Raw genomic sequence first — 26,074 nt, forward strand, 5'->3', positions numbered from 1 at the left:
ATTCAGGGCCATCCTTGGAATTTATGGGGCCCCATGGAACTCATCTTCCATATAAACCACACATGACTTGTTCCCACCCCCAGCTTGCTGAGAGTCAGAACCACTCCAGCCTCCAATAAACAGGGTGCCTCGCTCAGGTGGTCTTTGGCCAGGAGGAACCAGTGGTAGCTAAGTAACTGCTCAACCCCCAGCATTTTATGCACATGTTACCATAATTTGGAGGACTACTTGGATGGTAGGTAAGAGCCACTCTTACCTGGTGTTCCACTGGTGCCCAAGTTTTTGGGTCCCCAGTGCAGCTGTGTATTCGGCATATGCCTAGGGACAGCCCTGACCCCACTTCTTGAAAAATCCAAATGCTACACACTTTTGCTGTGTCTACATTGGCACCCTTTTCCGGAAAAGGGATGCTAATGAGACACTTTGGAATTGCAAATGCCGCGGGGGATTTAAATATCCCCCTGCATTTGCATGAACATGGCTGCCGTTTTTTTCCAGCTCGGGGCTTTGCCGGAGAAAAGTGCCAGTCTAGACAGGATCTTTCAGAAAATAAAGCCTTTTCCGGAAGATCCCTTATTCCTCTTAAAATCAGGAATAAGGGATCTTCCGGAAAAGGGTTTATTTTCCGAAAGATCCCATCTAGAGTGGCGCTTTTCTCTGGCAAAGCCCCGAGCTGGAAAAAAGCAGCAGCCATGTTCATGCAAATGCCGCGGGGGATATTTAAATCCCCCACGGCATTTGCAATTCCAAAGTGTCTCATTAGCATCCCTTTTCCGGAAAAGGGTGCCAATGTAGACAAAGCCTTTCAGTTGTAGATTCTAGAATGCACTGTAGAGTCAATCCTGCATTGGCAGAAGGCTAGAGCGGATGACCTAGCTAGCTCTTCTCTATCTATGCTTCCTGGGACCCCCATGCTGTGCTAGTCAAAGGGTACACAGTTGCAACACTTGACTTCTCTGCATGCAGCAGCCATAAGATCTGGATGCCAGGTGGTGTAAGAGCTTAGCCTGGCCATTTCATAGCAGACTTCATAGGTAGCTGCACAGAGCTGGGGAGGGGGGAGATTAGGGGGCAGAACTCCTTTTGCTCATCCAAGTGCAAGGAACCATGCAGGCTGCCACACTGAGCAGTGGGTTGATTCCATTTTGCTTGTTTGGCCCTCACATACAGCTAATGACTTGTATCCCCAGCCTTTTTCTGGGTGACAGCTGCCTTCCTGCCCACACAGCTCAGAAGAGATTTGCTGGGGACAAGAGGGACATTTTTGTTCTGGACAATGTAAATATGAGAAGCCAGCCCTGAAGCTGCCTGCATCATTGCTGGGTTCTTACTGCAAATCAGGATTAAATCCCCTTGCCCCCAAGCTGACTTCAAGCAGCTTGCTGGGAACAAGCACAGTTCATATTCTCTTGGCAACGTGGATTAGTTAGTTGCATGATTACAAAAGACACTGTGCCTTATTTGGCAGGATTGAATGGCTGCACTGCTGGAAATAGTCCCAATGGGATGGTAATTTGCTCTCTCTTGGTAACTGTATAAAGATGTCACTGCTGTAAACTCATTTGTTCATCAAGGAGCCAAATTTATAACCTATACAAACCTCACTGAACTCAAAGGCATTGACAAGGGCTGTGAGCCTATCAGCCCAGTGCAGACTTGGCTGGCACTCATAACGTGTACTAAAACCAGCCAGAACACAGAAAGTGTATGTTGCCTGGCTACAGAAACACAGATCTTTACCACTGATCTGCATGAGAATCTGTCTACTGTTAGCTGTAGGGGGCCTATGACACACAGCTGAGTTACTCCAATTCCAGCCAGGAGACTGCACTAGTATATACTCGCACTAACCAGTTCACTTCAGTTGTGTGTGTTAGCCAGCACCAGTTCTGAGAAAACTCACCAGATCTTCAGAATGGCCACAAGTAGAAAAAAGCCCTTTAAGGTATTTTGTCCGTTTGTCTTGATTTGGCATTATTTGAGTAAGCCATTTGTCAGAATTGATGACCCGATGAGTTTGTTTTGTAATACAAGACTGTAGCTACATTTCTCTTGAATCTTACATTAAATGACACCAAGAGAAAGAATCAAGAGTTTTGCTATGCTTTCCTTGTCTTAGGAGAAAGGATGCTCAGGAATATTTAGATTCCGGGGAAGAGCAGGAATCCATCTATAGGTCTCATATTTGTCAGACAGCATGCTACAGAGAAAGAAAGAGGCAACAGCTGTCAAACACCACTTGTAAAGATGAGAGCAACAGATTAATCTTTGGATCACAAACGTCAAGTACCAAGAGACTGCAATCAAGGACAAGCCAGCTTGTGACAGAAGCACATAAATCTGTGTGATACCTTTGAATGCAGTAACATTATCTTCAAGGAGTATCAGATCCAACACAGGGAGACAGCTAATGATGTTACAGCTCTGTTGGAATTAGATGGAAAATTGTGATAATTGCTAATTTAGAGAGCCCAATTGAGAGCAAGGGGCTGGGTGGGGAGGGTACTTCATTTGCAGTCCATGCAAAAGCTGGCAGAAAATGAGAAAGTATGCATTTGTGGCATGCCTCACAGACAAGCAAATTAAAACAAATTTGAGTCCAGTCCTTCGCTGGAATAGAAGCAAACGACACCACATCCTTTATAGCAAGTTTCATGTCACATGATGATAGACAGTAAGTGGAGTTGTGCAAACTGATTTCTTGTGTTTCTAGCTAAAAAAAAAAAATCTGTGGGGTGACAAAACAATTACAAGCTTGTGTCAAGCTGAAAAGTCAGTCAAATAAAATTTCATTCAAATCAAAATGAAGTATTTTTTATTCAATTTTCATAAAACTGAAGGCATTTTGAAGGCGTAAAATAGGTTTGAATAAAAAACAAAGCATTTAATTTTAAAAAAGTATTAAACTGTTTAGGCTGACAGAGTTAAGGTTGTAAGCTATCTAGTCACACAAATCCCACATTCACTCTCAGCAGGATTGGGCAAGGGGGTTGGAATTGAGGGGTCTGGAGTGGGGGGGGGGGCTTTGGGCTGAGTCTGGCACAAAGAGGCCCTGGGAGGGAGTCGGGGTGTAGCAGCACCTCAGGACCAGGGCAGTTCCAGGTGCAGGGAGGGAGTTGGGGCATTGGCTCCAGGAGACTGTTCAGGAATGAGGTACAGAGTGTGGGCTCCACCTGGGCAGCACAGCAGGGCTAAGGCTCCCTGCCTGCTCTGGCTCCGGCTCCACATTGCTCCTGGCAGTGACCAGCACATCCCCACAGTCTTTGGGGGGCAGGGAGAGGAAATGGAGTTCCCTGCATGTGTAATCCACATACCTACTGGGTGTGGTTCACTGTCCCATGTAGTGGTACTTGAAGAGAAAGAATGAGTTTCCTCTACTACAGTCAAAGCTGAGAGCCAGCTGGCTCTTAGCTCATGCACAAAGCTCCAGAAGGCCCAGGTTTGCTTACACCTGTCAGCCCTACATAAGCACTATCCCAGCAGTGCCAGTTGGCCCTGGTTTTGCCCCAGCTGCTGCAGAATCAGCACTCAGGGCAGGGGCTGTATGTAGAGACATCCCTTCCTGCCCAGGGATGCACCAGTCCAACAAGCCTGCCTTCACCCTGCTGTACCGCTGGACTTTCAGTCCCTGATGGGCTTTGTCTCTATGAGGCTACTGTAGCCAAGTTCCAGGAGACTCCTACCCAAACAAGGCAGGTTGGTAACTATTTGGGTCATTCTAAAATGAACAGTTCAAATGGAGGAAGCATTTTTGTCAAAGCTGCATTTTTTGGCCCTCCCAAAATTTCTCATCCTTCCCCCATTGTACATTCCAACCCTAGACTTCAAAATAAAGATTAACTAGGATTGTGGTAAGCTGTAGAAGAGGTGACAGGCTAGGTTTGCATTAGACAAGCCTTGTGACAGGGCCTTCTACTCAGAGGTGACACCTCCTTCAGGCAATTCTGGGGATTAGTTCTATCCTCCCCCTTCTACCACCTGGAGCTCACCTCTTTCTCATAGTTGCAGCACAGCAGCTTTGCAACTTGTTACTTCAGTCTCATTGTGAGGCCCACTCTAAGGCTAGGAGGGAGATGTATTCCCAAGTCCTTCTACTTAAGCAGGATCAGGCACCCCTCACACCCACTGCCCTGACCCTGCCACTCTTGTACCAACTCAAGCTGCGCCTCTCTACAGTAATTAGTAAGGAAACCCAGACTTACCCTCTGCTCTAAATTCTAGTCCAGTGTTTCTACCAAGCAGTCAAAGTCTACATCTTCCTTAAACTTACTGCTCTCCTACCTGGACTACTTCCTATCATCTCTCCATTCTAGTTAGACCCACTTTTCCTACAGCCTACTCAGTCTCAGGAAAGGACAAACCATGCCTGTGATCAGTCTCTTGGCTTTATGTAAGCCCCACCTAATCCCTCACAGGTGAATTTGCTTCCATTTAGTGGCTTCCTCCTAGCCAAAACCTCTCCTCCATTAAAATTGCCACCAGGAAATGCTATAGTTAAGGTTGCTCACCCAACATTAAGTCAGTGCCTTTGTAAATATCAGTGCACAAAGGCTTTTTGATCACATGATCACATATTGCTTTTTCATTGTAGTTCCAAGAGAATAATTGAAAAGGGCAGGGGAAAAGTATACCCTTTAAATGTTATCAGAGATCATAGCAACAATCATGTCAAGCATTTGTGGGGTAGACATCCATTTATTTAACAATCAAGTTTCTTCTTGGGTCTTGGTACTAGAGTTGATAAGAAAGGAAAGGAAATAGGTAACCGAAGAATCTGCAATAGCTACTGGATAGCTTAGGGGTAGGGCACAGAGGTTTCCTGCCCCATACGTTCTCGGAGAATTACAAGAAAGAACTGAAAACAAAATTAGATAAGAAAGAGAGTGATGGGCTCTAACCTGATATCACTGGATACTCCCAGGCTACGTCTACACTGGTGCGTTCTCATGCAAAAACTCTTTTGCGGAAGAGTTCTGCAAAAACTCTTCCAGAAGAGAGTGTCTACACTGGCATGTGCTTTTGCGCTAGAGCATCCATGCCAGTGTAGACGCTCTCTTGCGCAAGAAAGCTCTGATGGCCATTTTAACCACAGGGCTTTCTTGCGCAAGAAATTCATGTTGCCTGTCTACACTGGCCTCTTCTGGAAGCGCTCTTGCACAAAAGGGCTTCTTCCTGAGTGGTGGAGTCAGAGTTCTCGCACAAGAAGCCCTGATTTTATACTTTAGAATGTTAGTTTACTCGAGCAAGAACACATGGCCAGTGTAGTCAGGCAGCAAATTTTGATGCAAGAGCGGCCGCTTTTGCGTGAGATCATGCCAGTGTAGACACAGCCCCAGTGAGGGAAGTCCAGCCTATAAACAGCCAGTCTTTCTTTGTAAGATATGTGCACTACTTGATACAGCTTTTTTCAGGTACCTCTGGCTTTGGAAGTAGCCTAGTGATTCTCAAATTGTGGTCTGTGGTCAGCACAGCACATCCTCACATTTAGTGGTTTCCTCTGTCCTGCCCCATTCTTTCACAGTTTATTTTGACAACAGCCTAACTACAAACTCCTTCAGCAGAGCTCTTGTCTATTTATTGTAATCTGTAAATCACCATGGAACTATCAAAATGATAGAATAGTAACATTTATGATGCATGTTCCAACAGCCAAAGAGTGAATAATATTTAAGCAAATCTTCTCTTAAATGCAGAGTGATAAAGGTTCCCTCTCCTTTATTTCTGGATCACCTACATGCTATTAATTCAGTAAATGTCTTTGTACCCCATTTTTGTTCTGTTCTTTGAAGCCCTCTTTTGAAACATATTGCCCTGAATGTCAGCAATCAGTTCCCTCAGACTGAGTGCTCACTTCTGTAATCTCTTTGATACTTGTCAGGCTTGAAACTCCTTACCTCAGAGAGCTCAGCAGGAGCCCAAATGGAATAAGCTGGTGGTTGTCTATTTCTCAGCAGATGAATGCTTACCTCAGGAAAACCACTACTGATGCTGGCACTCACAGGAGGAGCTTTCAGTGTTGAAGGGAAGAATGAATAGGCCATGGAACCTGAATTACTCTCTCTCACTAACAGTGGTGCCTCTAGGGCTGTGAATTGAGGCATACTGATGAGGGTGATCGAAGGAGGGTTTCACTGTCATTGATTCTGCTATGTCTTATCTGGGAACAGGTGGAAGGCTTCAGTCTCTTGGATGTGACCCTGGTGCCTACTAATAAAGTACCATATCCTAATTTTAATGGACACCTATGTAATAGTATTTCACAGGTCCAAATACCTTCCAGCCAAGGATTTCAAAGCACGTTGCAAACATTAACCCTTGACCTTCTTTTACACAAGCTGAAGTTCAATGTTTTCCACTGTGGATGTCCAAAGCTAGGCACCAAGATACATATACAGGCACCCAACTAATTCTCCGGGCGCCACTAATGAAGGAAAGTGCTGATCAGCAGGATTAAGGATGTTGCTAAATTGTGGAAAGTTCACAGAAGAGCCATGAGAATGATGTAAAACATGCCTTATAATCGAGTTATCTTTCAAAGAAAAGGGGTTATTTATTACAGTCTCTAAGTATTTACGTGGGGAACTGAGGTTTAATAAAGGTCTCTTCAGTCTAGTAGAGAAAGGTATAACGTGACCCAGTGGCTGGAAACTGAAGACAGACAGAATCAGACTGGAACTAAGGCATATGTTTTTGATAGTGAGGGTAATTAACCATTGGAATAATTTACCTAGGGTTATGGTGGATTGTCAATCATGGATCATTTACAAATCGAGATTGGATGTTTGTCTAAAAGATATTGTCTAGGGATTATTTTGGGGAAAGCTTGTGTTATATAGGAGGTCAAACTAGAGAATCAGAATGGTCCCTTCTGGGCTTGGAATCTAGGAACTATATTTTAACAGCAAGAGTTTTGGCAGACCCACTGACATGGACGGGAGGAGGGAGAAAGGGTCAACTGCCCAGGGGCCCAACAATTCAAAAGGGCCTGGGACTCCTGGCCACGCCACTGCTACTACAGTTTCAGCCAAAGCCCTGGGATCTTTAAATGGCAACTGGAATCCTGAGCAGCATACCCCAGGTGGCACTTAGGGCTGGCTGGGGAGCGGGGTCATGGAGAAGTCCCAAAATCTGCCTCTTCTGCTTGAGGCCCCATCCTATCTGGGAGCACTGAGCCATCCCCCCAAACCTTGCACAGGGACCAAGCAATTTTGTTGGCCCCTCTGGGCTTTGGCCTCCCACTTCTATATTCCAATTGTAATTAGATCCCACGTAGAAATAAGTATGTTGGGTTTGGTAGTTCCCTGTTGGGATTCTCTACATCAAAACATCCATGTAAGTGGCAAGTCAAGGTTAAGCCATGCGTTAGCAGACGTTTGTACAAGAGGAAGCTTGCTGAGCTCTTGCCCATATCATGCTTGGCTACAGTCAGTACTGTTGGGACCTTACTTTTCTGCACATTAAACTCCCCCATATAATTAGAAATATTATCTTGTAATGTTAGTTCAATTACTTCTGTGCAGGTCAAATTTAGTCCCGAATTTAGGTTTTGTAAACAAACTTTTTTGAAAACCTAAAATCTATAGCTATTTGGAATTTCAAAGTTGTTCCCATTTTTAGCAAAATGCAAAACAGCAGTTTTATTTCTGATTTTTAAAAAAGGTTCACAATTTTTTCTGAAAAAAAAATCAAAATGTCCTATTTTGCAATGTCTTTTTTTCTCCCTTTTGTGTTACTCTGTCCAGTACAATGAAGACTGTCCAAGTTTGTTTTCTTCTTTATTGTATCTTGTTTACTTCTTTACTGTATCCATCTTTTCTGCAGGTTTTCTTTTTTATTATTCTCTAATTTTTCAAAGATTCCTCAACTATGAAATAGTTACAAAGCAATAAAGGAAACTATGTTACTTCGATGCTCTGTAACTTTTCCAATATTAAGGATTTTTTATAAAGTTAGAATAGAAAACACAGTTAAAGAAAGGCAAACTCCTCCCCATGCCTAAATATTATTCATTTTCTTGCATTCACTGGGGGAAAAAGGGTGTGGGGAAGGGTGTCTAATATTTTAAATAATTTTCTATTTTTGAAAAACAAAATTTCAATTAGAAACAAATATTTTCATTTTGTTCCATTTAGAACTTCTGAGTCAAAAATTTGAAATAGTTAGTCCTACTTGATACGTGCCTATTTTTTAATGAAACCCTCTTTTCCAAACAGCAACCGTTCACCAGGTTTAATTGCACCATTATGCTAGTGTATTCCAAACCAGAAACTGAAAGTGACTGGTCTGCAGGCATTGGTCATACTAAAAGGAATCCAAAATATAAACACAGTGCACAACTGGGAATGAGTCAAATAAGATTTTTTTTTAAAGTTCTTTCCAAAGTTCATAATATAAAGTATTATTAATATCTTAGGCAAAGGATTTTTTTTTTAAACAAATGGTGTCCCTCTCAATTATTTATGTGTTCTATTCAATAGCTCTGGTCCAACTGACTGGGGGTTGAGTAAAAATCTTTGTCAATATCATGGGTCATTGAGTCACAGTTGGGGTGGTCTTCGCCTAAAACTTCTTGACATGCTTTGGAATCAACAAAGCAAACTCATCCATATTTTGCCCTGCTGGTAGGCTATCCAAATTCTCCCTAATATTCTGCTTCGTGGGCATGAGGAAGTTCAGAAAACCTGCTTTAGTTCCTCCTTTTTAAAAAAAAAACCAGGCAACTACTTACAAAAATTCCCTTCCTGCTAATTTTCTCCTCAGTTGCTATGGAGCAAAAATATCCCTGCATACCTTGTTCACAAACAATTGGAAATGGAATTACCCTGCAAACAGACCTACAAAGCCCTCGCTTCAGGAAGATTTGCTTTTTTGTTCCCTTGAACTTATGAAGCCTTTCTCCACCCCAGAGAAATGCTCAGGGAGCAGGGGAAGGCTCTGGTGATAGAGAGTTGCCAGAGCTTTTCCCTGCTTCCTCCCTAGTGCCTGAGCCAAGATTCAGAAAAGGACAACACAAATTACTAGGGGTGTGGAACAGCTTCCGCATGAGAAGAGATTAATAAAACGGAGACTTTTCAGCTTTTAAAAAAAGGAACAACTAAGGTGGGAGGGTGGGGAGGGAGGAGATATGATAGAGGTGAATAAAATCATGATTGGTTTGGAGAATGTAAATAAGGAAGAGTCATTTATTCCTCATAACACAATAATTTAGGGTCACTAAAATATATTAATTAAAATAAACAAAATGAAGTGTCTTCACAAAAAGCATAGTCAACCTGTGGAACTCCTTGCCAGAGGATGTTGTGAAAGCCAAGACTTTAACAAGGTTCAAAATAGAACTAGATAAATTATTGGAAAATAGGTCCATCAATGATGGGCAGGGATGGAGTCTCTAGCCCAGGCCTTAGCAAAATAAGGCCCACGGGCCAGATCCAGCCCACCAAACAACCAGATCTAGCACATGGATGCAGCAGAGAGCCTCAGGCAGGCCCACTGTTCAGAAAAGTGGCTGCCAGGCTGTTTCTCTTTCAAAACTGTGACCCTGGAGGGGAGAGGTGTAAGGTGTAACCCTCTGCTCCACTCCTGCACTTATACCCCTCCCAGACTTGGCAATACCCTCCCCCAGATCACAATACCCTTCTACCCCAGGTCACAAATCAAACCCCTGCACCCCAGTCCCTTGTCCTAGCTTACAACCCCCTCCTGCCCTCGGTCACATTCCAAAAGCCTGCACCCCAATCACCCACTCTATGTAACAGCTGCCTCCTTCACCCATACTCCCTCCCAGACCCCACTCTCCCTCCTGCACCGCAATCCCTTACCCCAAGCTCTCTTCTGCACCCAACCTCTGTCCCAGACCCCACACCTCCTCCATTAATATCATGGAAGCGTGAGGCCCTCGACCACTTTCTGAAATCTTGGAGTGCCCCCCATCAAAAATTATTGCCCAGCCCTGTTCTAGCCTGTTTTCCAGAAGCTGGGAATGGGTGACAGGGGAGGGATCACTTGATGACTCTTGGACATTTGGCATTGGCCATGTCGGCAGACAAGATACTGGACTAACTGGACCTTTGGTCTGATCCAGTACGGCCATTCTTATGCTTTTCATTGTGGCAGGCAGCTACGCATATCCTACATGCTGCCACCCGTGCAGTCACATCCTCAGTTACACTTAGGTTTCTTTACACCACTCTTGAATAAAGGAGTATTCAAATAGGCTATGCTTCTACAGAGTTAAAGCTGCTTTACTCTGCCAGAGTGATGAAATGGGGCCTTAATGTAACTTGATCAGGCCCTCAGTTTCCAGCTGATAAATGGCCTCATTCTGCTATATTTAATCCTGCTGAGTAGCTCTACTGAAACCAAAGACCACTCAGAGTGAGGTACTGTTTAACTGAGGAGTGTCCAAATGGGGCCCTACACATTTCCCTTCAAATGAGTCAGAATAGTTAGGTACAGCTCCCAGTATGGTAATTCCAGTCCAGAGACTCTTCTAGAGAGTTTATATGATTCCATTTCAGTGACGTTCAAAATATATTCCAGATTTTAAGAAACAAGGCCTGATTCAATCTAGTTATGTTGATTTAAACCCAGAACAATGTAGGGCTTGTCAACACAGAAAAACTTTGATAATTATACTGGTATAATTACACTGGTATAGCTAAATCAGTACACTTGTACTGATATACCTGCACTTCATTAGTCTAGTTTATGTGTTTCAGTTTAGCTTAAATCATTTTCAAAACAACATAGTCTACGTCTAGACTGGCATGATTTTCCGCAAATGCTTTTAACGGAAAAGTTTTCTGTTAAAAGCATTTGTGGAAAAGAGCATCTAGATTGGCACGGACACTTTTCCGCAAAAGCACTTTTTGCGGAAAAGCATCCGTGCCAATCTAGACGCACTTTTGTGCAAAAAAGCCCCAATCGCCATTTTCGCAATCGGGGCTTTTTTGCGCAAAACAAATCTGAGCTGTCTACACTGGCCCGTTTGCGCAAAAGCTTTGCAAAAAGGGACTTTTGCCCGAATGGGAGCAGCATAGTATTTCTGCAAGAAGCACTGATTTCAGACAGTAGGAAGTCAGTGTTCTTGCGGAAATTCAAGTGGCCAGTGTAGACAGCTGGCAAGTTTTTCCGCAAAAGCAGCTGATTTTGCAGAAAAACTTGCCAGTCTAGATGCAGCCCATAAAGTAATCAGACAAACAAACAAAAGACCAGCCACCTGTACTCATATAAATAGGGCATAAATGTACAATGCAATAATTTACACAAGTATAATTCCTTATGGGGGTGAGGTTCTTTTATTGTAGCATAACAACTGCATTGTAAATTCACACTGTATCTTAGACTGGTATAGCTGCCTTTGCAGAGAAACTCTTAGTTGATTGAAGTGGAGATAGTCTACTGATACCATTGAAACAGAGTGTAAAATCTGGCCATATGTACTGTAAGAGAGCCGGATGGAGTTGTATGCAAGCAGGAAATCACCCGTGGCTGCTTAAAGTCCAAGAGTTTAACACCTTTATTGTTGTTCTTACACCATTACATCAAGGAGATGTCACATAGACATACCCGGGTATTGCTAAACAACTGGGGATCTTGTATGTGGCAGATTGAGGTATACATGTCAGGCCTTAGAAACCTATAACTCTGCAGGTTTGATCACCCAACTAGTGCTCACAATCAGTAGGTCCCAGCACCAAAACAAGGTTGATTTGAAGACGTTTTAGTAACTCAGCATCTACTCAGCATTTTTTTTTCATTTTCAAAGTACTCTGCAGAAAGTTACCTTAGCATTTCAAAGAGCGGCACAAAAGTGAATGATACTAACACTGGCGGTTTCACATAAAATGACCAGCACTTAAACACATCATAAATATGCTTCTGAACATGTGGATAGAACACGAGGCAGTTAGTAAAGCAACTAGGCCAAGAGAGGTCAGAATTCTGCTGAGGATACCTTCATTTTGCCTTCATTAAACACGGAGGAAGAGAAGGGCAAGTCCCTTTGTCTAGTTTTTTTTATCCTTCCAAACTACATAATGTATCCCACCAGTTAATGATTAGGAGCTCAGTTCCAGTGCAGTTCAAATTGTAGCCATCCTAACTAATACATTTAGTCTCTGCACAAAAAGAAAAATGGCCCCAATTCAGGCTATTGCTGGGCTGAGTAAGCATGAGGAGCTCAGTGTGTTGAGCGGTTTCTGTTTTTTTGTTGTGCATCATGAGTGAGATTCCCTGGAGATGACTTAAAAAAAAAAAAAACATTTTTGGCAGTGAGGCTGAAATGCTGAGCCAGCTCACAGGCTACAACTTAGCCAAATGGGCCTGTGTGATTAAGGACAATGTGAGACTGCACAGGAGACTGGTAGAGATTTGCAAAACAATATTGCAGGTAGCCAGCAAAGCTGGGAGGCTGCCAGCCTTTTGGTGTTTGTCCTTGCTTGCTTACGTTTCCCAAGCAGCTCTGCACTTAACCTGATTCACAGATAACCTAGTTCTCAGACAGCTGCATTGCAGCAACTGCCTACTGCTTTATGAAATACAATTTATTTGTATTTTTTTAAACAGTGTGCGCAGCCTTTGGAGAGCCAAGTATTTGCTTGTCAGAGCAGGTTGCCCTAGGAATAGGGCACAGTGCTTCTTCAGCTATGGGTGCTGAGATAGCACTGATTTGGAGTGCAGTCTCTCAGCTGTGAGTCTTGGGGGTGGGAGGAGGTTGCCCCCCCACTTCTGCATCACAATCCCAAAGACATGAAATGGCTGGCAAAAGAAATCTGCAGCCTACAAAAGATAAATAGCTTCTGTGAAGGGGACTGGATGTTGGAGAAGGTCAGGCACAGCACCCAGCCACTGATGAAAAGCAAAGCTAAGTAAGGAGAAGATGGTCCCTCTACCTTCAGAGAGTCCAGCTAGCAGAGGGTCACTACCTGCTTTCTGCAGGGCAAGGGAGCTCTTGAATCGAGCTCTGCTTCTAGCCGAGTGCTATCCTCCACCAGTCTTGGATCCTCCCTTTTAAGGAGCCATCCCTCTTCATGTGTTATAGGCCTTATGGGTGTGCTGGGTTGGGACTGATTGTGTGCAGAGCTTTTTAATATCTCCCTTATCAGGGTGGGCACCTGCCCCACCATGTACTCCACTATCCAAGACAGATGACTAGGGAGGAATATAAATATATTTCTTGAGAATGCAGGAGAGTTATCAGGAAGGTGAAAGCACAATTGGAATTGCAGCTGGCAAGGGATGCGAAGAGTAACAAAAAAGATTTCTACAGGCATGTTAGCAACAAGAGGGTGATCAGAGAGTGGGGGGCCCTAACTGGATGATGGAGGTAACCTAGTGACAGATGATGTAGGAAAAGCTGAAGTACTCAATGCTTTCTTTGCCTCTGTCTTCACGGACAAGGTCAGCTCACAGACAAATGCACTAGGCAACGCAGTATGGGAAGGAGGTGGACAGCCCTTGGTGGGGAAAGAACAAGTTAGGAACTATTTAGAAAAGCTAAACATATACAAAACCATTTAATGCATCCAAGGGTACTGAGGGAGTTGGCAAGTGTCATTGAGGAGCCTTTGGCTATTATCTTTGAAAACTTGTGGAGATTGGGAGAGATCCCGGAAGACTGGAAAAAGGCAAATGTTGTGCCCACCTTTAAAGAAGGGAAGAAGGACAATCCAGGGAACTACAGACCTGTCAGCCTTACCTCAATCCCTGGAAAAATCATGGAGGGGATCCTCAACAAATTCATTTTGAAGCACTTGGAAGAGGGGAAAGTGATCAGGAATAGTCAACATGGATTCATGAAGGGCAAGTTGTACCTGACCAACCTGATTAGCTTCTATGATGAGGTAATTGATGCTGTGGATATGGGAAAGTCAGGGGATGTGATATACCTTGACTTTAGCAAAGCTTTTGATATGGTCTTCCACAATATTCTTGCCAGCAAGTTAAGGGAATATGGATTGGATAAATGGACTGTAAGATGGATAGAAAGCTGGCTAGACTGTCAGGCCCAACGGGTTGTGATCAGTGTCTCAATGTCAGGTTGGCGGTTGTTTTCTAGCAGAGTGCCCCAAGGATCTGTTCCTGGACCGGTTTTGTTCAACATCTTTATTAATGACCTGGATGAGGGGATGGATTGCACCCTCAGCAAGTTTACAGATGACAGTAAGCTAGGGGGAGAGGTAGATACGCTGGAGGGCAGAGAGAGGGTCCAGAGTGACCTGGACAGATTAGGGGATTGGGCAAAAAGAAATCTGATGAGGTTCAACAAGGACAAGTGTAGAGTCCTGCATTTGGGATGGAAGAATCCCAAACATTGTACAGGACCGAATGGCTAAGTAGCAGTTCTGCAGAAAAGGACCTGGGGATTATAGTGGATGAGAAGCTGGATATGAGTCAGTAGTGTGCCCTTGTAGCCAAGAAGGCTAATGGCATATTGGGGTACATTAGGAGGAGCATTGCCAGCAGATCTAGAAAAGCTTGCTAGTCCGAACTATCTAGCCCGTGCCGCGTGTAGCCGCGCGGCACGGGGTTCGAACAAGCCGGCATTTAAAAATGGCGCCGGCCGGCTTATGCAAATAAAGCCCGGGAAATTCAAATCCCGAGCTTCATTTGCACGTTCGGTATGCATACATTACCCCGCTAGTTCGCACTAGCGGGGTAGTGTAGACATATCCTAATTTATCCTGTGGGAAGGGCCAAGGAGTTTCTGTCCAGGGTTGGCCTTAGGGCTGGGCAAACTGGGCCCATGCCCAAGGCGCTGTAGCTAGAGTGTGAGGGGCAACTGGGCATGGGTGTTGGGAGGGAGCGTAGGGTATTGGGCAGGGGGGCAGTGTGGCAGGACATGCTAGAAGTGCAGGGCTGGATTGGGGGCACAAGTGGGAGGAAAGTGCAAGGGTTGGGATGAAGGGGGTACTGTACAGAGATTAGGGCAAAGGGGGCACATTGCAGGGGTTAGTGGTAAAGGGGGGCCACAGAATGGAGGTGTAGGGGTAGGGGAACCCATGGATGCCAGGGGAATTGGGTGGTGCGATGCTCACAGGCGTCCGAGGCACTAAAACACAAATTTGCCCAGGGCTCCATTTCCCTCAAGGATGGCCCCGTCTGTATTCTACTCACCCAGGACTGTCTTGCTGTGGCAGAGTATCTGCCGGGTGCAGCCTGATGCAGAGGGAACTACATGGGAGAAGGCCTCAACAAGGGGTAAGAGAGGAGTTCAGCATCCATCTGCACCTGGGCAGGCCTTGGAGGGATGGGTATTTGGAGACTCAGCATAGGCTCTGGCAGATACAGAGCTATTAACATCTCCTCTCTGGTTTTCCAATGCTTAAGCAAGCTCCCTTGTTAGAACCTAGTGTCTTTCTGCTATTTAGGAAAATGTGACTAGTACAACCAGCTATGCAGAGCTCACATCTGCTAATCTCTTCCCGCTCAAGTAATCATTTTCACTCACAGAAAGATGTGACTTGTACTATTTTTGGTATTGAGCAAAGCAGAGCAAATCGCTTTCAGCGTGAACCTTTGCCATATGGAATCCTTAAGGAAATGCTGGCACTCTCCCATCCCCCATGCAGTTCATATAGTTTCAAAGATGGAAGCTCCGGGGTGAGTTGGAATTAGTTTAGGTAACTCGAAAAGGTAGAAGGTGGACAGAAAAAAATGTGCTTGTGGCTACAGCAGTAACCACATCTGGTGAAGCTTGAAGTTAGCTACATTTCCAGAGCTTAAACTCTGCACTTTGCTTGACCACAGCTGCTTGCATTGCTGTTTTGTCACAAAAATATAAAACCCACATTTTTACTTTAGAGTGGAAAATGCCAGATTAAAGGGTGTTCTCATTGCAATGTGAGCACAGCACATACCAGGCCTGATTCTAACCTCCCCTCTATCCATGAAACTTGAACCTCGGGAAGGCTCCAATTCAGTGAGGCAATTACAAATGGGCAGGTGGGTTAATGTTCTGCTGAATTAGAACATTGGTCTGAGTCAGGGAAGGCTCTGGCCTATTGGTTTCAAGTATTCTCAGTTTTTCTATATAGGATCCATGCTGACCAGCACCATGCTTTGAGGGGAGAAAGGAGGGAAATTAGGTTCTGTGCAGAAACTAGAGGATAGCAGGAAGTATCTTCTTTAGGAGCACAGGGTATGGCTACACTGCATTAAAACATTCATGGCTGGCCCATGGCAGTTGACTTGAGCTAGTGGGGCTGGCTGTGAAACCATATAACTATGACGTGGACATCTGGACTCAGGCTGAAAGCTGAGATCAGGGACCCTCTCCCTTCCCGGTGTCCCAGCATCAGACTCCAGCCTGAGCCAGAATGTCTATACTGCAATTTAATAGCCCCATGGCCCAAGGCCTATGAGCTAGTCAGCTGCCATGGGCCAGCCACAAGTGTTCTAGTCACTCAGCATGTGCTACAGCATTGTTGGCTGTCACTGTCACTGGATTTCCCATCCTTCTTTGCATGCTCTCTGTGTCCTTAAGCACTACAAGGTAGATAACAGTGCAAAAGTCGTGCTTGAACTACCCATTCTCCCTTCTGATATTGCAACTTATCACAACTATCATAGGAGGATGCAAACTACAGAGTATGTGTGTAGGGTCTGGATAGAACTGGATGCACAAAGTATTTTTTCAGTCATGTGTCTGAAAAATAAATACCAGATGATTTAGCCCCTATGTCTTTAATCAAACTCTCTTCTCCTCAGACTTGTGCAGGGTGCTATGTAACAATGTTGTTGCTCTCCGACTCCATATGTTCATGGAGTGCTTTGGGGACCTGCAAGATGGAAAGCACTCTAAAAACGCACATCATTATTCTTACAGAAGTAGGGCCTTAACCTGCAGCCACCTCTTTTTTAAAAGGTGATTAACTCAAAGATCTCTCACTTCTTTTGTCTTTATTTCAGTCTGTAAAATTACTTCACTAGCTGATTACCACAGTTAGGTAGTGAAAACAGCTTCCTGTTCAGAGTCACAACGTATTATTGCTTTGGCTGAAATTTCAGCTCTGAGCTCCAGGGGGCTTAAGGCTGTAGTTTATCCTACAAGTGCACATCCCCTCACTCTCAGTCTATCCCCTCATCAGCCAGACCGGTGCTTAAAGCTCTGGGATACTGAAGACACTTTTCTCCTCCTATCTCTGGAGCTGGACTCCAGAATCAGGCCAGGTACATAAGAATGGCCATGCCAGGTCATATCTAAGGTCCATCTAACCCAGTATCTTGTGTTCTGATATTGGCTGGGGCCAGATGCTTCACAGGCAATGAACAAAACAGAGTAATTATTGAATGATTCATCCCCTGTCATCCAGTCCTAATTTAGGCAGAGCACACTGAAGTCAATGGTAGTCATTACATTAACTTTCATAAGCTTTCTGCCATACCCTGGAAGTTCCAATAGCAGAACCGCTAAAGTGTAGTTTGCTTTAGTTTGGCAAATCCAGCATATTAAGTCCTGCAATTTCCAGTTGTGCTGCAAATTTTAATAAACACATGTTCTCATGGGTCCAGCTGTGTTAAACGGCAATTTGGACATAAGAGACAGAATGTCTTTAACATGTTAAAGTATGTGATAAGGGGGGATCCACAGCAGGAGTACCACAAGGAGGTGGCACACAGTGAGTAGTAAGCCGCCTGTCAAATTGGTGGAATCTGGCCACAGATGCTCTAAAGAAAAATCTCTCTGTATGTCTAAAGCTTGTGGAGACATCTCCGATACCAGCCACCCCCAGTCAGCCTCCAGTAAGAGGGTGAGGTGGAAAAGAAAGCGGTGGCAGGCACGCTGCAAATTCTCAGCTGGAATGTGGTCCTGTAGGGCCTTTAGCTAGCAGTGGTAAGTTAATTAGTGCCTAAGGGCAGGGGGCAAAGATCCTATGGTTTCAAAATCAGGAAGGAGAAACTGGCTCACTCTAGGTCCTGCTCCTCCCTGCACCAAGATGAGCTTGGTCCAGGAGAGAATTTGGCCCTAACCATGGATAAACTTTAGGTACCTAACTTTAGTTACCCAAGTTTGACAATGTTGTTTTAAATGACTTCTGCACTATCAGATGGGGAATTAGTATCAGTGTTGGGATTAGGATTGATGAATTCCTGGTCCTTAGACCAAACTTCATGCCATACTCCTCTCCCAGAAACCTTTATGGTAGTACCTGTTTCATTTGCTTTAACATGTCTCTGTATTGGTTGCTTCCAATAACCCTGAAGCTCACACCTCTATATGCAAATATTGTCATTCTCCATTGACTGTTCTCTTGTTTTCAGTGTATGCACATTCAAAAGGCAAATCTATGTCTTGTGTTGGCTCCTTTAGCATATTAAAAATTTTCAGCACATTGGATCTCAACTATATGTCAATGGATTGACTTCCTAGTGTCCTAATTATTCCTGTCTCAGTCCTTATCTCAACCTGTGTTACTTCTTCGATGTCCTTTTTTATGGTGTCCCAAATTATACAGGATACTAACTCTGATTTAAACATCCCTTAAAAATAGTACAATCATTACTGCTGACTTGGGGCAATTTCTTTTTTGACTGCAACACTACCTTGCAGTAGTGTAACTGACTCCATTGTGGTTTAGAGGGTAGCTAATAAATATACATTTTCTCCTAAATCTCATGATAACATTTTATAGTCCCACAGTACCAGTCATCCATCTAGGCTTACAAAATGCTACCCAAACAGACACATGCACCCCCTATCTAGAAGTCATATCTGTGTGATAAATTGTGGAATCATAAATTACAAATAACCTATAAAATCATGAGGGGTGAGGAGAAAATGAATAAGGAAAAGTTATTTACTTGTTCCCATAATATAAGAAGTAGGGGCCACCAAATGAAATTAATAGGCAGCATGTTTAAAACAAATAAAAGGAAGTTCTTCTTTACACAGTGTACAGTCAACTTGTGGAACTCCTTGCCTGAGGAGGTTGTGAAGGCCAGGACTATAACAGGGTTTAAAAGAGAAATAGATAAATTCATGGAGGTTAAGTCCATTAATGGCTGTTAGCCAGGATGGTAAGGAATGGTGTCCCTAGCCTCTGTTTGTCAGAGGGAGGAGATGGATGGCAGGAGAGAGACAGCTTGATCAATACCTGTTCGGTTCTCTCCCTCTAGGGCACCTGGCATTGTCCACTGATGGCAGACAGGATAGTGGGCTGGATGGACCTTTGGTCTGACCCAGTATGGCCATTCTTATTTTCTAACCTGCATCTTTGATGCCTTCACTCACATTTTGCCCACTGATCTATCTGCCACAGAACTTAGTTTAACATTCCAAATCCCAGAGCAAGTTCAAAGAGCTATATTTTCTTTTTAACTAGCCTGCCAGAGAAATAGTTCCTTCTCTCCCACACATCTAGAATTCCTCCTCTCTCCACTTTCAAAATTACATTGGTCCAAAGTGGGGCTGTCAAATGACTTTAAAAAAATCACAGTTAATTGTGGGATTAAAAAATAATCATGATTAATTGCAGTTTTAATTGCACTGTTAGTAGCAGAATACCAAATTTAAATTGTTTATGCATATTTTGGATATTTTTCTAATGGTTTCAAATAGATTGATTTCAATTACAACACAGAACACAAGCATACAGTGCTCACTTATTTTTTATTATAAATATTTGCACTGTAAAAAAGTTAAAAGAAATAGTGGTTTTCAATTCATCTTATACAAGTATTGTTATGAAATTTCTTTATCACAAAAGTGTAATTTGTAACTGTAGAATTTTTTTTTACATAACTGCATTCAAACAAAACAATGTAAAACTTTAGAGCTTACAACTCCACTCGGTCCCACTTCTTTTTCAGCCAACTGCTAAGACGAACAAGTTTGTTTACATGTAAGGAAGGTTATGCTGCCCAATTCTTATTTACAAGATCATCTGAAAGTGAGAACAGATGGATTCTGCTTGATAATGATCTATGGCAGTGCAGACTAATGCACCTTCTTTTCATCATCTGAGTTAGCTGTCACCAACAGAAACTTAATTTTTGGGGGGTGGTTCACGTTCTGAAGTTTCCACATCAGAGAATTGCTCTTCTAATACTTCTGACAGCATGTTCCACACCTTGTGTATCTCAGATTTTGGAAGACACTTCAGGTTTGTAAACCTTAGTTCAAATGCTGTAGCTATCTTTAGGATTCTCATATTGGTACATTCTTTGTAGCTTGTGAAATCTTCAGTGAAAGTGTTCTTAGATCGAACAGTGTGTGCTGGGTCATCGAGATTTCCATAACATGAATAAAAGTAAAACCATGAAGCAGAAGACATATAGTTCTTCCCCAAGAAATTTAGTTACAAATTTAATTAATGCATTTCTTTGAAATGAGCCTCATCAGCATGGAAGTATGTCCTCTGGAATGGTGGCCGAAGCATGAAAGAACATACACTGACGCTGGTTATTATGGTGCCATGAAAAAACTTCTTTAAGACTGCAGTTAATTGTGAGTATTTTGTAATCTAGTAACTCGTTTTTGGTTTAATTGTGTAAGTTAATTATAATGATGTGCAAACCCTAGTCCAAAGCTGAGGCTATATTTAGTTTTAGTTTCATGTTCAGGGTTAAGGTCCAATAATTCGTTGTTCTTTAGAAATCTAAATGTGAAATTTTGTGCCATTAGAAAGTGGACATTTCTTACTTGCCAGTGAGAAGTCTTCAGATATTAAGCAATTTAAAGAAATACATCTTAGTGTAAATATTTTAATTACTTTTAAGAGATCTTTATGGCTTCCCCAATTACTTTATGATTGGATTCTGGGAAACTAAACCACCTGGTTTCTCAAGTCTAGGGATATAAAAAGGTTTCTATATAATAGGTAAAAACTATATCAAATAGATTTTAAAACTATAGCAAATAGATTTTCTATAATATACATGGCATGTATCAATGCAAAATGCACAATGGTATGCTGAATAAAGCACACTGATGAGTAATGCAACCATACCAAACTCATGCTGAGAAGAGCTTTATATCACACTACACCACTAAAGCCTCCACATACAAGTAATATCAGTGTATGAGTACACACACAGAGAAAGAGAGAAGCATACAGAGCTTATTTCACCCACCGCTAACTGAGTTCAGGGTGGAACACAGAAACTGTTAGCAGCCAGCAATTTAGGCCAGGAAGAATGGTATATTTAGTTAATTTGGCAGTGGAAATTTAGATACACAGAAAGGAACTAGTTGAATTGTGTAGGAAATCCAGATCAGTGTTCCCCAACCTTGTTAACAGAAAAATTGGGCCCTTGGGAACCACGCAGTGGCTGTCAGGAGCTCAGTTCGATTTGTCTTCTCAAAAACAGATCTTTCAGGCCAGATCTACACTGGTGGAGAAAATCAATGCAAGATACACAACTGGAGTTGACATAACTTGCGTTGATTTTCTGGGACAGCCCCACAGTGGGAAACTCTCCTGTCAACTTCCCTTACCCCTTGCAACTGTTAAGAGTACTGCGGCTGACAGGGGTGCCCTCACCGTTTGATTTGGCAGGTCTTTACTTTCATATTAACCCCTACCATTATGACAAGGCATAGCTTCAATGTCTCCAGCATCACCTCCCAAATGCTGACCAGAGACAGCCCTGCTTAACTTGTGACAGCTGATAGGATCACAAGCTGCAGTGTTACAGGTGCAGATAAGACTTATGTTTATCTAAATTAAGTCCATGAGGCATTTACTATCTAAGTCTTAACCTATCCACAGCAGATTTATTTGGATAACAGCTCCTCTTTCCATCTTTAAAGCCATCGTCTAAGTTTGGTCTTGCCTACAAACATGTTAGTCACAGTGGTGGCACTTTCTTTCCTATATGTCATTTACAATCAGAAAGCAAAACATTAATCCAGGCACCGCTTGCTTGCCCACATTCTTCTCTATGGCTTGTAACATTTTCCCATAGCAATTTATCTGTGGCCATCTGACCAGCTCTTACCTTCCCCATTCTGAGAAGATGCATCAAATGTGGTATTCGGATATTTGAGTACTAGCTTACGAAGTGGAACTTTCAGCCTGCTCCAAAGCTCATTGGAGTTAATAAGTTAATAAGAATCTTTCTGTGGACTTCAGTGAGTTTTGGATCAAGGCCCTTATGAATTGAGAGCTGAAGAGGGTGTTTTTAAAACAAACAAACAAACAAACAAACAAAAAACAAACTACTTCCACAGTGCTGGTGAGAGGTGCAAACAGCTGGTCCTAGAAAGGAGATCTTTGTTTAATCACGCAACATACATATAGCACAGGCAGCGGCCATTGCCGGCTTTTTTGCATCTCCCTTGTAACATGTCTCCACTTGACTTGAGGAGACAATCCTCCTAAAAATTATCACGCATACAGAAATTATGGTTTTGATGCAGAAATTACTGGGTGAGGTTCTTGGACCTGTGTTATGAAGCAAGTCAGTTTAGATAATCATAATGACCCCCTACTGACCTTAAAAACTGTGACTCTATAAAGACAATTCAGTTTCCAGATCAGTCAGTTCTTGGCCACATGGCTACAAAGTTAGTGCCAGTTGCAATGGCATGTTTTGTGCCAGAGCCAGTTGTCACTAAGAAATGGACTAAGACCATCAATTATTTCACACAGAAAACTGAGTCACTGCAGAACTAAGTTGGATGCAGACTCATAAGTGAAAACCTCTGCCACTCATTCTAAGTCCCCATCCATCTATTTTCCTTAGTGGCTATTTAATAAGAAAATACTTCACATTATGTATCTTACTGAGCTCTTGTCTGCTCTTTTCATTATCTCCTCCAGACATTTGCCAGATGCTGGAGTCAAAGCATGTAACTTTTTATGAAACCATGCTCCCTAGTTTTGATCATCTCACATTTCTCCAGATGTTTTGTGATCTCATCACTTGTTAATTTTCCTAGGAGCTTGTCTGACTCTAGGTCAGACTTATTGGTATATAATTTCCTGGTTCCTCCTATATCCATTTCATAAAGACTTTGATTAGGTTGGTTTCTATCCAGCTCCTAGTTACCTTTCTCCCCACATGTCTCTCTAAGGACCCATTAATCCATTCTCTGGACCAGTAGTCCAATCAACATCTCTTTCATATTTCTAAGGTGTAACCTGGAAAAATGCCTATATTTACTGATTTAGATTACACAAGGCTGATTCTGGTGCCGTTACTATGGACTAATACTTTGTAAATTGCAAATGCACTTGTGTGTTCCATATTCACACAGATACTGTAATTGTACACAGAAGTTCGGATATGTGGCCTACTATGGATTTAACCAGCCACTCACAGAGTCAGGTATTACATTGGTATATGCAACAAAGAAGATTGCTTGGTCAATTGCTCGTGCATTTCTTTATTCAAGAATTGTAAAAATCCGTTCCCTATCCTTCAACAGAAATGTTTCCCCATCATCTTAAGGTTGCTTGTGAGACAGATAAAATACAAGGGTTTAATATTTTCCATAAACATTTTGTGATCATTATGCTCTATTCTATGCGGTTGTAATAGGAAATGAGCTGGGCAGCACACGTACAAGTTCTTAATTCTGTAGTGTGTTGGGCAAGAGGCCGTAAATTCTGTATTTTAAATATCACATTACCAATCTTTAGCAATTGTGTGACAAATCAGAAGAGTTAGTGATACCATGAATTTCCTAATATGGAAGTTAATGTCTACAAGTAGGGATTTACTGATAAGAAGTGGAGACGGTCAGTGGAAAGAAAGTAAAATCAAATGTGCTCCTAATAAATCTAGCCAATACTAGCATATGAACAAGATAGGGAAACACATGCACTTTGCATTATCCCTGAAAACAGCTTTATTACGCTCCAGGCCACAGTTCCATGATATATTTTCTTCCTCTTGAAACTCTAAACTGAAACAAATCTTTCTGCTATGCAAACATGTGGATCCTTTCTGCTGAGCTGAGAAAGTTATAAAGTGCCTAATTCATCTCATTTCTCAATAGTTGGCACCTTAACTATCATGGCTGCAGGAAATTTTGACCAAGTGCATACTTATTCATTTACAACAGCATTATGTTACCCTTTTGGGTCCAAACTGATCATCTGAATAACTGGTCTATTTGATTTGATTCTTGTTACTGTGTACACCTTGCACTCTATTGTTTAGCAGTAGCCTGGATCGAAAACAAACCTCACTCATTTGAATAAGGTAAACATTTTAATATCTCAAGGACAAGATACAAAGATTAAAGAAAAATCATTCAAGCAGATGTAAGGCCCAGACCTTGGAGCCCTTGCTTATTTTGTGCTCACTTTCCTCCCTAAATAAATCTACCAGTTTAAGTGAGAGTAAAACTGTTTATCCACGTGAACAAAGGGTGCATCATCCAGGCTTAAATATACCCAAATTGCTTATCATCACAGTGATATTTCAAGAGCACAGCTCCCCAGATCCCTTTCTCCAGATGTACACACATCATTTTTTCCCTTTGGCCACAATCCACTGCTGGTGACACTAAGGGCATTTCCCTTAACTACAGTAATTTCCCCCCCTTGTTCAATCTGCCACACTGTGGAACAAGGGTCTGCTGTTTGATAATCCAAACTAATTTGTATTGCTTTCTTGGCTGTTGTATTGCTTTCTTGGCTATATCTATCTTGCAAATTCTTCTACCACACCCATCATCAGGATATCTGGGAGCCTTTAACAATAGGAAACACTGAAGGAGTGTATCAGACAGATAAGAGGCATTCACAATACCTGGGATGTTATGTTTTTCCACTGGGGTAACCAAAGGGTTCAGCAGTTATGTCATTTTCCCCTGATTGTTTTCCATAGGAAACAGGAATGCTCAGCTTCAGAGTGGACTCCTCAATATAGCTGAAACTTGGGTGGCTTCCAAACAGCCCTTGAAACTGGAAACCCTTGAAACAAATCTGAAGACCAGCTTTCTCCCTTGCTACCTCCTCTTAGGGCTTGCTCCCGCAAGGTGCAAAGCATGCTGATCCATACCCAGGAAAGCATGTAAACATCTTCCTAACTTTAAGCAGGTTGGAGTCAGTTATGTGCTAAAATGCAAAGCTGGATCAGAGCCATAGTGACCAGCATGTTACAAAACTGCGCCCTTATTCATTTTTCAGCATTTTAGCAAAATCATACCGAGTCTCTGGAAAAGATTTGTCATGTTTCTAAAAGCACATAACTCCCTGATACACACTTCTTAAGCAAGAACCTTGCTTCTGCTCAACTTGTTTCTTCCCTCCCCAAATATCTGCCTTTTCTCTTCACATAATGGTGCTAAAGTTGGTTTTAAATAGGAATAAAGTAGCTAAAAGAATTGCAAAGTGATTGCATGACCCAAGTGTAAATGTACAGCTGTGTGATTGTACAGCTGATAACTCCACGTACTGCCGCTGAATGGAGCAGAGAGCCCTTTGTTAAACAAGCAGCGAGTGAAACAAAATTCCTGTTAAAAACTTGCAATCGCTAAAGTTTCAAGACTTACCCTGAGAAGTCCCAGCTTCCCTCAGCTTCTGCCGATGTTTTCATCATTACAGCAAACTTTGAGACACTTTCTGTTTCAGAATGACTTTAGATCTCCTGTGTAAAGAAAACAATCCTTTCCCATCCCTGGGCAAAGCCTCCTCATCCTTACTGTTTATTCTGAGGAAGATAATATTTCAACCCAAGGTGATTTAATTTCAGCTTCTGCCTCGGTGGTACCAGGGGGACCATGGACTAAGAAGTACTGAAGTGAGAGAAAACTACCAAGAAGATCTGCTTTTAGCCTCTCTTCTTTCTACTTCCTGTATTTATATGAACAGGGGATTTCAGGAAGAGGCAGTCCTTGGTGGTCAAGGGGGTGTGTGTGGTTTATTTTTTTTTTATAAAACCATTTTTAGCAGTGAACTTTGGCTCAGAGCATTAGCATGAAGGGCCTGGAACTGTCATGGGGGAAATAAGTTTTGCAGATCTACAGGTATAGCGGGGCAGCAGAGCATAGTGAACTTTATAAAGGATTTTATATGGTAATGCAAGGGCAGTAAGTCTCCGTCTGCAAATTCCTGCAGCGGGTGTATTTGTATTGAGTGAGTAAGTGGAACCAGATGGAGTCTGGAAACCTTTATAT

At 42.7% G+C, this 26,074-nt stretch overlaps 1 protein-coding gene across 2 annotated transcripts in view; it reads right to left on the reverse strand.

Moving 5' to 3' along the window:
* Positions 1 to 25,746, reverse strand: part of RIN3 (Ras and Rab interactor 3) — a 102,172-nt gene extending 76,426 nt beyond the window's left edge. For both annotated transcript variants that reach the window (XM_025189929.2, XM_075926686.1), the window contains exon 1: positions 25,451 to 25,746. In XM_025189929.2, the coding sequence (XP_025045714.2) occupies positions 25,451 to 25,497 (47 nt within the window). In that variant the 5' untranslated portion in view covers positions 25,498 to 25,746. The remainder of the gene's footprint in view (positions 1 to 25,450) is intronic.
* Positions 25,747 to 26,074: the final 328 nt, after the last annotated feature.

The sequence above is a fragment of the Pelodiscus sinensis genome, chromosome 4, assembly GCF_049634645.1.
Source record: "Pelodiscus sinensis isolate JC-2024 chromosome 4, ASM4963464v1, whole genome shotgun sequence".
NCBI classification, from domain to species: domain Eukaryota; kingdom Metazoa; phylum Chordata; order Testudines; family Trionychidae; genus Pelodiscus; species Pelodiscus sinensis.